The sequence below is a fragment of the Odocoileus virginianus genome, chromosome 16, assembly GCF_023699985.2.
Source record: "Odocoileus virginianus isolate 20LAN1187 ecotype Illinois chromosome 16, Ovbor_1.2, whole genome shotgun sequence".
Lineage (NCBI taxonomy): Eukaryota > Metazoa > Chordata > Mammalia > Artiodactyla > Cervidae > Odocoileus > Odocoileus virginianus.
In genome coordinates, this window is record NC_069689.1 from 19,060,114 (window position 1) to 19,074,685 (window position 14,572).

At 47.8% G+C, this 14,572-nt stretch overlaps 1 protein-coding gene and 1 long non-coding RNA gene across 3 annotated transcripts in view; one reads left to right on the forward strand and one right to left on the reverse strand.

The window, feature by feature from the left end:
- Window positions 1-2,132: 2,132 nt before the first annotated feature.
- SLC24A4 (solute carrier family 24 member 4) overlaps window positions 2,133-14,572 on the reverse strand; it is a 186,923-nt gene continuing 174,483 nt past the window's right edge. For both annotated transcript variants that reach the window (XM_070477935.1, XM_020875995.2), the window contains exons 15-17: window positions 11,400-11,512; window positions 10,997-11,062; window positions 2,133-9,609 (exon numbers count right to left, since the gene is read on the reverse strand). In XM_070477935.1, coding sequence (XP_070334036.1) covers window positions 9,457-9,609; window positions 10,997-11,062; window positions 11,400-11,512 — 332 coding nt within the window. In that variant the 3' untranslated portion in view covers window positions 2,133-9,456. The remainder of the gene's footprint in view (window positions 9,610-10,996; window positions 11,063-11,399; window positions 11,513-14,572) is intronic.
- Window positions 10,779-13,210, forward strand: LOC110126362 (uncharacterized). The gene is made up of 2 exons (XR_011491791.1): window positions 10,779-11,170; window positions 11,842-13,210. It is a non-coding gene; the product is annotated as an uncharacterized lncRNA (long non-coding RNA).

Sequence of the window (14,572 nt, forward strand, 5' to 3'; positions counted from 1 at the left end):
TGGATTGACTTTTACACAGAAAAGGGTCAAACCCGTCTAAATATTCATCTGAAGTATAACTTCTCATCTGAAGTAGAACCTATGGGGAAGACTTTTTAAAAACATTAAAAATTTTTTAATTCATGTGGACAGATGTTTCCATGAGTACAACAAAAGTTGCTAGAAAAATGCAATGAAAAAAACATGTTCAGACATAAATTACTCATCATATTGCCATAAATGTTTATACTCTCAGTTTCTGTGCTTGTCTTGTGGCAGATGGACAACAGTCTGAGAGGCTACACAGATGCCCAGCTCACACTCTGAGTGGGACTAATCCATTTGTGCTCAGTCGTGTCTGACTCTTTGTGACCCCATGGACTGTAGCCTTCTAGGCTCGTCTGTCCATGGGATTTTCTAGGCAAGAATATTGGAGTGAGTTACCACCTTCAGGGGATCTTCCCGACCCAAGGATCATACCTGCATCCCTTGCATTGGCAGGTGGATTCTTTACCACTAGCACTACCTGGGAAGCCCTGGTATTGATCCATCTTCTCACTATTCTGCATGGACGAGCAGCACTGCCAACACCTGGGAACTTGCTGGAAATATAGCATCTTTGGCCCCATCTGATCTTGCTGAATCAGAATCTGCTTTTTAACAAGACACCCACGTGATTCACATGCATGTTAAGGTTTATGGTGGCACTGAGACAGCTGGGACTCAGGAAACATTTCAAATGAAGCAATTAACCAGAACCTCTCCCCCCATTGCAATTTCTCATGACACAACAGCTGATGGCATAACATTCTTTTCTAAAAATTTTTAGCAAGTAAATCTGTGTGAAGTTATCCACTTTATTCATTCCAACTGGAAATAAACCTTTCAGTCAACCATGCCAGGATAAATACTGAATTATATTTCTATCCTCATAGGAAATGGGAACACAAAATCACTGTCAAATGAGATGATGAAAAATACACAGCCAGAAAATGTAAAAAAAATATTATCAAGGAGTGTTAGATGATTAATAAAAATGCTATTGTATTTTTACTGGCTTTTTTACATTTGTGAGACTTTCTTTTAAAAACATGTAATTTGTTGTGATTCCTTTTCTCATTCTAAAAGATACTCACATTCACATTCAGTTTTGCATTCATAGGTTTGAAGACCCATTGCAGGCAGATTCTTTACCATCTGAGCCATCAGGGGAGCACATTGAAGACCCGGCTCCCGACTTCTTTGTTTCAAGCCTTGTAGACCTATGTCCCTGCATATTTTACTGTATTTAATATGTATTCCCTGCTGTGGTCAGTGAGATTGAATTTCCTCTGTTAATTAGCCATTTATGCTGCTTCTTTTGAGAATTGCTTTTTCTTTATCATTTTTCTGTTGAAATGTTTTTGCCATTTTCTTATTAGCTTGCAAGAGTTCTTTGCCTAAGGATAGCAATCTCTTCTCTGTTATGTATAGCATAACCTTGTTCTTAATGAGCAGGACCAGATTCATAGTTTTTAGGGCCCAGGACAAAATGAAAACATGTGCTACAAGGACGTATTGTACAATCAGGGAACTAAAACATTATTTTAAAAGTATAAAATGGAGTATAACCTTTAAAAATTGTGAATTATATTGTACATCTATAACATATATTGAACAACTATGATTTTAAAAAAAGAAAATGTGAGGTCCCCTTAAAATAATCATTTAAGACTTCAAGATGGTGACAACCGAAGCTGGGGGCTTTCTGAGTGTGAGGCCCTGTATGGCTGACCCCGTGGGTGCCCTGCCCATAAAAGCTGGCCTTACTGATGAGACAAGAGAAGGCTGGATCATTCTGGATTTACTTGTGCCTTGCTAAGGTAAGTTATGTGGACCTCCTGGGTGGCTCAGACGGTAAAGAATCTGTCTGCAATGTAAGAGACCCAGGGTCAATCCCTGAGTCGGGAAGATCCCCTGGAGAAAGGAATGGCTACCCTCTCCAGTATTCTTGCCTGGAGAATTCCATGGACAGAAGAGCCTGGTGGGCTATTGTCATGGGGTTGTAAAAAGTTTGACATAACTGAGTGACTAACACTTTCATTTTTCAAGGTAAGTTATGAGTTTCCTGCTTCGTTTTATTATCAATCATAATTAAAAAGCACCAACCCACATCCTTTTCAAAGTTTATTTTTCTTAATATGCAAATAGAAATGGTTTCCATAAATGGCTTTTATTCCAGTGTAAAGAATTCTTTCCAAAAATACAAATATGTATGTGTCTATTAAAACATGACTGGAAGCTCTCTATAGGGAAAGACAACTTGTGTTCATTCACTTTATTGACAGTGTACAGATTTTCATAGATTGCATTACAATACTGACTGCTAGATGTCTTATAAAGGTTTAGTTCGTATTTACTCTAGATTTGTCTTCACAATAAGAAAAAACTCATGCCAGTGTTTAGAAATCAATAGTAGCAATTCATTCAAATTTAATGACAGTTTTATTAAACTAAGAATCTCATATCACAGAGCATTCACAGTGCAGGAGGTCACAGTTATTGAAAAAATAAATAGTGGGATAAATATATTTATTATTTACAACTTTTCAGCTCATGGCTCCTGCTTTGCCCATTAAAGATGATGAACAAAGATTGCAGCATGCCAGAAATGTCTTACTCTGGTGATGTGTAACAGCCTCAGAAGTTTTGGGTTTTGGTTGTTTCTAAGGGGGGTTCCTTCTGGGTATGAGAGCTCCAGTTCTATCTACCAGCTATTTGTTAGGTCACACCTGAGCCCCAGGAAGATCCCATGGCCCTGTGGGGCCCTGGGCTGGGTCAGGCCTTCCCTGTCCACCCTCTGGCAGCTCCTGCATCTGTGCATGAGCCCGGCCCCATCTGGCTGGCAGCCCTGTTTCCTCTCTAGGTAATCAAAGCTCTCTTTGTATTCAGACACCCAGCAACTGCTCTGGGCTGGCAGCAGCTGGATAGGAGACACCCACAGAGGGCAGGCACCTTACCAGGGAGCGTGTGCTCCGAACTGGACACCCAGCCTCCCAGACTAGCAGCCCCCCAGAGGAGGCTCCCTTAGACTTGGCCACAGACGATTAGCCACAGTTCTCTCCCTGGCCCTCCAGATATTCTTGGTCCAGGCAGGTGGAGAAAGTGCCAGGAAGTGTCCCATGGGTTCAGAAGGGCACCTCTGGAGGTGAGAGCAGGGATGCCCTGGCGGCCAGTGAAAAAACCCACCAGAACATCTGATTTGGAAAAACAGAGCTGTCTCGCTCACATCCCAGCCATTTTCAGTGGGAAGAAAGGCCTCGCTCCTATTGAAAGGGGACTTGACGTTCGTCAGGATACTCCCAGGTGTCTGGGACTTTCTGGAGTGGGGGTGTGGGGCTCTGTTGTCTGGGACCCCGCTTTATGCACAAAGGTTGACCAGACCAAGCCACACACCCAGAGACCAAAAGCTGAGCATACTTTCAATAGTTTAAAAAACTACGTTTTTCAGTGGTGGGATGGGGAGGGTACACACTTTCTCCAGGATTAAGGGCTTTATTGGCTGCTACTGTGGATAAGTCCCAACCAACGTGCTGCATAAAAAGCAACTGAATTCTGGCAATGGAGGGAATAGGTGTGGATAGGCCTGCATGTGTCATAGGGCTTTGAATAAAGCAACAGCCCATCCCAGACCCATAAATCTAACAGTGGACACCACACCAGCAAGGGCTTGACTTTCACATGGGTTCAGGGAGCATTTCTAACTGTCAGAGCCACCTCCCATGACCCTGGGTCTATATCAGGGTGTCCGGGCAGCAGACGTTTTCCTAGATTAGAAGATGGTAAGTTCTCAGCCCCTGTTATGAAGTGTGTGGAGGATACACCACCTTGACAACTGGATGCCAACACCATAAGAGGTGATGGAAAGCCTGGAAGCTTCTGCAAGTAAAAGATGACATGAACATGCCCCCCAGCAATGCATGAGGATTTAGCAAAGACCAAAGGAACCTGGGAACTAATGGTCAAGTGAAAAGTTAAAATTTTTTTTAAAACCCCATAGAATAATCAAAGCTCTAATACAACCTAACTGGCTTCCCTGTTGTAATGGAAGAAACAGCTCCTCCTGGGTGGCGAGATGGGAGAAAACACCTCTTCTCCCGATTTCATGCAGGTACCATTCCCTTGAGGTCGAGCAGCACGTGACTTTGGATACTGACCCATCAGCTATGAGGTCTGGAATTAAGCGCATACTAAGCTAGTGTCCCAATTTGGCTTTCCCTATTAAGAAGCAAATGCAACATCCTAAATGGACTGTGCCCTTGGGAGAACAGTTCTCTGTGGCAAGGTGAAGGGGCTCCACAAGAGCCAGGTCACAAAAAATCTGCCTCCCACCCATGTCCTTGGCCTTGGAGGGTGGGCCTATGCCAAGGTGCTCTTGTTCTACCACCCACATGACTGACACAGTACAGGATAGGCCCCTTCTATATGCCTCCAGAAGGTCCCGAGAGCATCTTTGCACTTGAGGGGCTCCTGCGACCAGCTGCAGAGAGAAAGGGCTCATAGCTGGAGGGGTGCCCAGACACTTGGGGTGAATCCACACAGAGGGCAGGGGCGAGAGGCAGCACATTGGGTCCAGGAATAAATGGGGGATGATGCTCTTCCTGCCACTCAAGAGCTGCCCAGAGAGCATTTTCAAAAATGTCTGGAATGAGCACCATGTGGTGACGAAGCTGCTGAGACGTGACCCATCTCAGGGATCCTGAATGCATCTGCTAACTGCCCCAAGGGGAGGAAGACTCACACAGAAATGATGTTCAGAGGGCATTAGAGGGACGCGGAAATATAGACTGCAGCCTGCCACGGGATTCTCCAGGTAAGAATACTGGAGTGGGTTGCCATGCCCTGCTCCAGGGGATCTTCCTAACCCAGGGATCGAACCCATGTCTCTTACGTCTCCTGCATTTGGCAGGCGGGTTCTTTAGCACTAGCGCCACCTGAGAAGCCCATATAAAACACAGTGAAAGTGAACTGAAAGTTGCTCAATCGTGTCCGACTCTTTGTAACCCCATGGACTATATAGTCCATGGAATTCTCCAGGCCAGAATACTGGAGTGGGTAGCCTTTCCCTTCTCCAGGGGATCTTCCCAACCGAGGGACCCAGGTCTCCTGCATTGCAGGCGGATTCTTTACCAGCTGAGCCACAAGGGAAGCCCCTAAAACACCCAAATCTCCCAAAGATTTTCACCCTAACCAGCAAGTTCTTTGTTTATGCAACAAACATTTGCTGAGAGCCTGTCATATATGCTGCACAACCATCTTTTCCCACCAGGGAAGGAAAGGTGAGGCTGAGACAGGCCAAGCCCAACCCCTAAGGACCCACTCAGTGTCAGGGCGGATGGGGGGGCCACGAGCTCACTGGGCAGTGCCAGCCTGAGCCGAAGAGTCTCTGCTTCTCTGTCCTGTTCCAGACCTTGACTCCACTAGTGCATTTCACACCTGGGGAAGGAGAGGGGGGATGGACCCTCTCCCAGTCCATCTTGCCTCTGTCCACCCCCACCTTAAGGACAGGGAGGGGCCCTAGAGCTCGGGGAGGGAAGATGCCAGGAGGAAAGGAGGGCATCAGGCCAGGAGGCCCACACTCTTCCTGGATTCCCAGCCTGTGTGTGGAGCCCGGTGTTTCCTGAGGGCTGAGTGCCCAGGAAACATGCATGCTACAAGGCATGCAAATCCTCCCCAAAAAGGAAGAGGGGGACTTCCCTGGTGGTCCAGTGGTTAGGACTTCAAAGCCCTTCCAGTGCAGGGGGTGCAGGTTCAATCCCTGGTCAGGGAGCTAAGATCCAACATACCTCCTGGTCAAAAATCCAAAACATAAAATAGAAGCAATATTGTAACAAACTAAATAAAGACTTTAAAAATGGTCCACATCAAAAAAATCTTTAGAAAAAATTTTAAAAAGGAAAGGTGGGGTAGTTTCTTCGCTTAGAACCTAGACGCTGGGAAACCCAGGAGGGGGGCTTTTGGTCGGGGTCGGCAGGGGGTCTCTCCCCCTGGAGGGATGGGCATGCCCATCTGGCTCCTGATGGGTTAGTCTTTTCAGCTGCTTGGGTGTGTAAAAGCAAAAGATTGACAAGGAAAAGTAATGTGCTCAGTCACTTCAGTTGTGTCTGACTCTTTGCAAGCCCATGGACTGTAGCCCGCCAGGCTCCTCTGTCCATAGGGAATTCTCCAGGCAATAATACTGGAGTGGGTTGCCATTTCCTTCTCCAGGGGATCTTCCTGACCCAGGGATTGAACTGGTGACTCCTGTCTTCTGCATCGGCAGGCTGGGTCTTTACCACTAGGCGCCATTTGGAGGAGCAAGAACGAGCCGTAATAGGTGGGGCGAGGGGAGGAGCAGCAGGTAATGAACAGAGGAAAACTCACAAGGTCGGCGCGCACGGAAGGTGAACACGGAGGTCGGGAGACCGTGGGTTACAGGAAGGATGGGAATGAGACCATTCTGATCTGCCTTTAACATCAGTCTCACTGCAGCTGATCCAGAGCCCTCCTCCAGGGCCAGGCTCTCAGGACACCGCACACCTTCCCCTCGATTATGCGTGGCTGGCAAAGGCAAATCCAAACCAGAGATGCCAGGAACCTCCTGTTCCTGCGTCTATAGACATTTTCTATCTGAGTACACTGGGTTCATTTTTCTGCCCCCAATTCAAAAAGCCAAGTTTATTTTTCAGATTGCTTATTTTCATAGCAGAGTAATTACCCTGTGCTAATTAGCTTAGGGAATAAAATAAAGGAAGTAACCCTGTGCAGTGACGAAAGCATTATTTTTCAAATGAAGGCCTAATTAGTCAAGTAATTCTTTAAACTTGAAATGGAAAAAATATTGAGTTACAAAAGAGACTTCTTCACCTACCGTGTATATATAGTTTCCTAGATACAATAAATGCATAGATCCTTTAAGGAAGTTACATTGGCACATTAAAGTCATGAGAGGATTAGCCAGGAGGGCTGTTCTACATACTAGAAACATTAGTTTTTGTCTCAAACTGGAACTGCAGCATAGTTATCATCTCCGATGGGTTCTGCTGAGGAAGAGGTGGGTGATGAGGGTGTGTTCTCTGAAAGCTGCACAAGGATGCTGCACCAGCAGGGCTCTCAGCAGGGCCCATGCGGCCTAGCTAAAAATATTTTTTGATCTTTATCAGAAAATAATAGGGACATAGGATAGGGATACATATTAGCATGGGAGACAGAGCATCCAGATGTCAGTTAGAAATGTGATGAAGTTTTGACTCAAACAATAAGGGCCAACCCCAAGGACAAGGACACACCCACGCCTGCGCGACCAAGGATGACCACACACTGGACTGGCTGAGCCGGGTGGCGAGCTGGGGCTCAGCTCCTGTTTGCAACTAACTAGCCATTGACCTAGAGTCACCTGACCTCTCCAAGACTGAACTTCTTGTTAAATGGGGAAAATAATCCCTACCTACATCACAGGGCAGTTTTGAGATTCAAAAACGGAGACAGATATGCTCTGAAACCTGGATGAGGCTGTAAGACAAAGGAGACCAGGTGGCTATTCTCTGCGGGCTCAGAGTGGTTCCGACAACTCTGAAACCCTCTGCGTCTAAACGTTTATGCTGATGAAGCCTGGGGCTCCCTGGCCGCCCATTTAGCTAATTTCTCAGGAAAATGACCCTTGTCCTCAACTGGAAGACCACTGAGTATCTAAGAAAGAGAAACAAAAGGAGAAGTCTTGACTTGGTGTAGCTACTAACACTGATGAGGATCCAGAATAGAAACCTGGTGATGGGGTTGTCCTGTCTGAGGCTCAGGCTAAGGAAATTTTAGGAACACAAGCTTAAACATGCCCTCCTTCTGAAATTCCGGAGGCCACAGAGAGCACAGCCACAGATTCCACTGTGGGTTACAACCACTGTGTCTCAGGAAAGAATCAGCTATTGGATCTACACTCATCACCCATGACTAATTATCAGTGAATCATTAAAACCCTCCTTTCCTTGTACCATCATTGGGGCATTCCCCATACAGTCGTCTGTGCAAAATAGCCCAGTATTAAAAGTGCATCAAATCTGATAGACTCTTTGCAATAGAAACATTAAAAAAATAAAAAAGAACACCTCTCTATAAAATGAATTGTGCTTTCTTTTCAGAAACCACAAATGGTTTGTGTTCGTAAATCTTTTTAATATATATTTGAGAGCTACGAAGCAGTCAGAATTGTTTAATATGTTTCTATCTATTTTTGAATTAACCTCCCATCTTTGGCCTTTCATGCATCGCAAACGATGAGATTCAAGAACCTTAGCTCTAAAAATTTCCAAGTTACCGTTTCCATACTTGCCTCCAGCTCACCAGAGAGCAATTGGTGGTTTCGCAGGAAATCTCTCTTCTAGTCATTGGCCATTACTTCTGGCACACGCATTCCAGTTCATCAGGCTATGAAATTTGTTGGGTATATAAACAATTGGGTCTTTGAACAGGGTGATGTTGAGGGCAGGGCATTAACAAAGAAATGACAAAACCGAAACTGACAGCGCATCCCATGCCACAGGAGGTCTGGAATGAACGGCTGTAAAGTACTATCTCCACTGTGTCTCTGAGTTAGCACCCATTTAGATGTTAGTCTTCTACTCTCTCTATGTTCCAAACCAAACACCTTAGTGTCAACACAACATGATACACATAGGATTTGTTTCCCATAAGTATTACCTTTTTGGTCCCCATCAAGGTCCTTTGTATGCGATGGTATTTTTCAAGTATGATGATCTATAGCTGACATTTTATTTTGACTGTGTCATTGCTCATTCTCTGAATGCATCAATGAAAGTGAGAAGAGTAAGCACTTGTTTTCTCTCTTCCGCTGTGAACAACTGTTTCTATTCTTCCAAATTTGTCCAGGAAAAGGGGTGGAGTGTTTGTTGTCATGGCCCCAAACTCCCAACAGGTTGAGCCTCACTCTCTCCAAACCTTGAGTGCTTCCAGCAGGATTAAGAAGCTCTAAGGAGCACATGCTGCTCAAGGAACCCACACCCTCTGGTCCAGAGGGGCCCCTTGAGAACAACGCTCCTATTTTGCATTGCCCCAGGAGACCTTGTGTTCACCGACCACCTCATTTCCGAGGCTGCCGTGCAACAGAAAGACAACCCACATACAGAAGTCCTCCTGATCCAAGCGTCCGAGAGGAGATACATGCCATGTACCTACGGCCGGCGGCTCTGAGGTCTGCGAAGCTGCTCCAACAGTGGCCCCTGAATCTTGCCTTTTTGTGGGGGCAGAACTCCAAGGAGGAGGATGACGCCTGGCAGCCTGGCCCGTGACCAGACAGAGACCACGATGGCGCTTTCTTCCCATGGATGAAAGAACGGACGGTGGCGGCCGATGCAGGAGAGATCCGCGGTGGGGAGGGGCAGGGAAAAAGGACGCCAGCGCCGGAGTGTCCAGAACAGCTCCCAGGCGAGGGACAGTGGCTCTGTTTTAATCGTCTTCTCGGCACATTGGCAGGTTGACAAAGGTAAAGACGTTGAACTCTATCATTATGGAGAAGCACAAGAAGACGGCGTAGAGGACCAGCACGTACACCCCCAGCTTCCGGTCCAGCTTCCACTTGTTCAAATGGATGCCGAGGACCTGGAAGGGGACAGGGCGAGTGTTGGGCTCGGGGAGCAGAGAAATACAAAAGGCGCCTTTACTGGAAAAGTACACACTAACGATGAACCCCAGCACTTCCTCCAAAATGTGGACAAGAACAGAGGGGTGCTGCCGGATGTATCATTGGTTTGATCAGAATAGCCTTGTAGGCTTTAGACTTATCTGATGAGAGGATGCTGACTCCAGGTACGCACAGCAGCTGTCCTCAGGGCACTGGCCCTCCCTGGGCAGGCACACCCCTTTCTGGGGATGCATAGGCCTTCCAAGCCTTCTTTAGTGACAACTGGGGTCTGCCACTGGCTCCTTCCTTTGCTTTAGAACTTGGCATCCTCAACCCTCTTTAGCAAAACCTTCAAGGCTCCCATTGGCCCACTGTCTAGACACCTTCAGTTTGGACTGTGTGTGTGTGTTTGGGAGACAGGGTTGGAATGCTTTCTCTTTCTAAATTTGTTTCATACTTGCCTACCTCCTTTTACTACCGTCTTTCTTTTAAAAAATTAATTAATTTATTTTAACTGGAGGCTAATTACTTTACGATACTGTAGTGGTTTTTGCCACACACCGACATGAATCAGCCATGGGTGTACACATGTCCCCTCCGTCCTGAAACTACTTTCTTTCTTAGCCATGAATCAAGGCTCCCCAAGAGTTGAATCATAGTTACCTCCAATGCTGTGGGTCCTTAGACCAATAGGGGTTCAAATCCCAGCTTTTCCTATCCCTGTAGACTTCACAAAGGGAGTGGATCTTAGTCCCCATTAAAAGGCTTTAGAAATGTGGGGTCCACGAAGAAGGGATTCCTTTCTAAGCAATAGCACTAATGGGACAGTTAGGGGAAAGAACAATTATGGGAAACAGCCATTTCCTACCCCTGTGACCTGGGACAAGTTACTTAATTCCCGAGCCTTGATTTCTTCTGCAAAGTAGAAAACCATCAGGTGCTTGTAAGGATGGACTAAAGTAAGCTGAGGCATTGTTTTCCACAGTTCAGGGCCTGTGAAGTAAGGAGACCTCCGTGTCACCATGTACCAGCCCGGAGACCTGACCATCATGCCCCTACGGCAGCTCAGATGGGCTGGGGGTAGGGGGAACGTGTCTCCTACTTGCATCATTGAGGGGAGACAGACGGGGCAGCAAGAAGAGAGGAAATCTAAGTCCCTCCCTCTGGGGACTTCTCACCAGCTCAGGGAAAAGTGTAGTGGTGGATGCCAATATTCTTGGCATAAATTGTGTCTGGGGGTATCTGTGAATTTATGTTTTTTCAGCTTAATCCCTCACGGCCAAAGGGGAAGAATTCAGAGACTGTGCAGAATCGGAGGAAACCACGCGTGTGTCAAGCTGCCATTCTGGAATTGTAAAAACTCACGGTGAGAGCGACGGAGCCCAGCAGCAATGCCACAGAGTAGACCAGACCCCGACTGTTGATCTTCACCTGGAAAAACAAAGACACATGCCCTGAACCTCTGGGCTGCTCAGGGGCCCATCTGTTCCGGGAGCCCGCTGCGCTTGGCTTAACCTTTCCCTCCTCTGGAAGCCACAGGTGGGTGTCCCAGCTGAAGCACCTGTGAGTTCCAGGCAAACATGAGCTGCCTCTTGCAGGCACCCCCAGGCTACTCTGGACGACTCTGCACAAAGTGGCTGCCAGCCTGCAGAGGAGATGGGGGCAGTGCCTTCCCTGCAGCTCTTAGCTTCAGGGCCAACACCATACTCGCTCCTGGTAAAGCACAAGCGTCCGGGGTCATCTCACTAAGGAAGTGAGACGAACTTACCGTGGACCCATAATTAACAACCATGGTCTGCAGCCCCCACGGTATGCCGAGTCCCACGAGGATGTCGAACACGTTGCTTCCTATGGTGTTAGAGACCGCCATGTCACCAAGGCCTGCGGGGGACAACCGACAGGTTATTCCTAACCCCCAATACCTCAGAATGTGATTTTATTCAGAGATAGGGTCTCTACAGGGCTTGCCTGGTGGCTCAGATGGTAAAGAATCTGCCTGTAATGCAGGAGACCCGGTTTCGATTCCTGGGTTGGGAAAATCCCTTGGAAAAGGAATGGCTACCCACTCTAGCATTCTTGCCTAGAGGATTCCACGGACAGAGGAGCCTGGAGGGCTACTGTCCATGGGGTCACAAAGAATGGGACAGGGGTAGTCAGGTTAACATGAGGATGAATCCTAATTCAGTAATGATTGGTGTTTTCATTAAAAGGGGAAATTTGTGCACAGGCCTGCACACAGGGAGAACTGCATCCGAACATGAAGACCACCACCTACGAGTCAAGGAGAGAGGCCTGGAGCAGACAGAAAGAACCAAACTTTCCAACACCTTGACCTCTAGCCTCCAGGACTGTGGGACCGTCAGTTTCTGTCTTCCTGTCTCCCAGTGTGTGGTAATTATGGCTGCCCTAGGAAACTCACCCAGAGCCCTTCATTACTTCTCTTGACACAGGGTGTCAGCCTGTGTTCTGGGATGACCCACTACATGCTTCTCCTTATTTGAGATGCCCGCCTTCTCTGGGAGGGAGGGAGCCTTGTCCTCGATGCATACTTATGACCCTGGCGATGGCACCATGAACTTGACCCAGATGACAGAGCATCTGGTCTTAGGCCTGGTTGGTCTAACCAAGAGTGGACTCTTTGCTCCCAAACAGACTAGAAGCATCTTAGAGGCGAGGGGCTATGTCATTACCTTCCCCCTCCTGCCCCACTGTCCAGTCTCCTACCAGTCAAACAGTCTTAGGAACTTAATAACTTGAGAGGCTTCAAAAGTTAGAAAACAAAGTTTTAATGCTGGCTGAACTCTCTTCTACCCTGGCCCCCTAGCTCAAACTCAACAGACTGTCATAATCTGGCCACAAATATCGTGGAAAGAAGAAGCCTGAAATGCATGTGCCTATAACCATAAAGCCATCTTGGTTACTGAGCAGCTGGCAGAGACTCAGACCAGCAACCAGATGACTGCCTCACCTCTGTTCGACCACCTGCACCCGGGTGTTAGCCAGGCTACCTCCTCCCACCCTGTTGCTGTCATCCACTGACCTCCAGGGCACAGTGTCTCCCTGAGGGCTCATAGATCCCTCCCGGGCCTGGGCACCTATCTGAGTGCCTTCGAAATCCTGGCAGCTTAGTCCTACTGGGGGCCGTATCTCTGGGAAACCTGCCTTTCAGTCTCCCAGGACCTTGTGAAACAGGAACGTGCAGCTCCTGTTTCGGGCCAGCTAGTCATCCCTGGTGGGGAGGCAGGCACTAGCCAGATGGGTCAGGAGGAACCAAATGCCCGCCCGGGTCTGGGAAAGAAGAGCGAGTGTGTTCTCAGGTTGGACTGCCGGGCTCTGGGTGGGTGAAGCCCCCTAAGGAACCTTAGAACAGCAATTCTCAGACTTTGAGAGCACATGACTCAAATTTCCATTCCCACCAACCACAGTCCAAGAGAGGTTCCCTTTTCTCCACACCCTCTCTGGCATGTATTGCTTGATTTTTTGAAGATGGCCATTCTGACCAGTGTGAGGTCATACCTCACTGCAGTTTTGATTTGCATTTCTCTAATAATTAGTGATGTTGAGCATCTTTTCATGTGCCTCTTTGGCTATCTGTGTGTCTTCTTTGGAGAGATGTGCATTTAGGATTAGGACTGACACATGTATACTGTGTGTTTGCTCACTCGCTCAGTCGTGTCCGACTCTGTGACCTCGGGGACTGTAGCCCATCAGACTCCTCTGTCCATGGGATTTCCCAGGCAAGAATACTGGAGTGGGTTGCCATTTCCTTCTCTGGGGATCGTCCCAACCCAGGGATCAAACCCATGTCTCTTGTGTCTTCTGCATTGGCAGGTGGATTCTTTACCACTGAGCCACCTGGGAAGCCCATGTATCCGCTACCTTATGTAAAGTAGACAGCTGGCGGGAACCTGCTATAAAGCACAGGGAGCTCGGCTCGGTGATCTCTGATGTCCTGGCTGGGTGGGATGGGGTGGGAGGGGGGTCCAAGAGGGAGGGAACATACGTATACATGCAGTTGATTCATTTTGTTGAATGAACTAGCACAACACTGTAAAGTGATTATATGCCAATAAAATGTTTTTTAATTAACAAAAAAGAGCAAACAACTCGCTGGGGTCTTGCTGAAAAGGAGACTTTGGTTCAGTGGGGCTGGGATGGGGCTTGAGACTCTGCATTTCTCTCAAGCCGATGCTGCCAGCCTGGACCACACTGTGGGCTGCGAGATTTAGGGAGCCCAGGATGCAGTCTCTGCATGTTAGAGCTTACTGCACAGCTCCTGCCTCATGCAGGGGGCTCTGGGCAGAGGTTTCTGCATCCTCCGCCATAAAGAATCTATGTTTAATATTGTCTGCTGGATCCTCTGTCACTCACATCAGCATCACCCTTAGGACAGCTATACACTCTCACCCCCATTTCAGCCTTCCTTCGTGTCTTTCTACACTTCACAGGAGCCACTCTGAGATGATATCCCCACCTGTTCTTGTTCCTACAGAGCCCCTTTGGACCACGCTGGGACGCTCCCCTCCCCTTCTTAATCTTCTCGTATCATGACCCCTTCCCTGACCCACTAGCCTGGACTCCAAGGCCAGTTGTTTAAATGGCACATTCTCTTGGCCCCTTGACCTTCCACTGTGTCCACCCAGCCACCCCCAGCTCTGGATGGATTCATCTGTGTGTCGTGGGAGCTGGTACAACTCCAAATTCATGCTGGAACCCCACCCAAATTCACAACCCCGAACGTCAGCCAGGCCCTCGGGGCTTATTGTTCCGTTTCCTCCCTGGACCGCGTTCAATAGCGGCCCGCGCTCATGTCCACCCAAAACCTGTGAACGTGACCTAACTGGCCAATAGAATCTTTGCAGATGTGATCCAATTAAAACGAGATCATCCTGAATTAAGGTGGGCCCTAATTCAATGACTGGTGTGTCTCTGGACACAGAC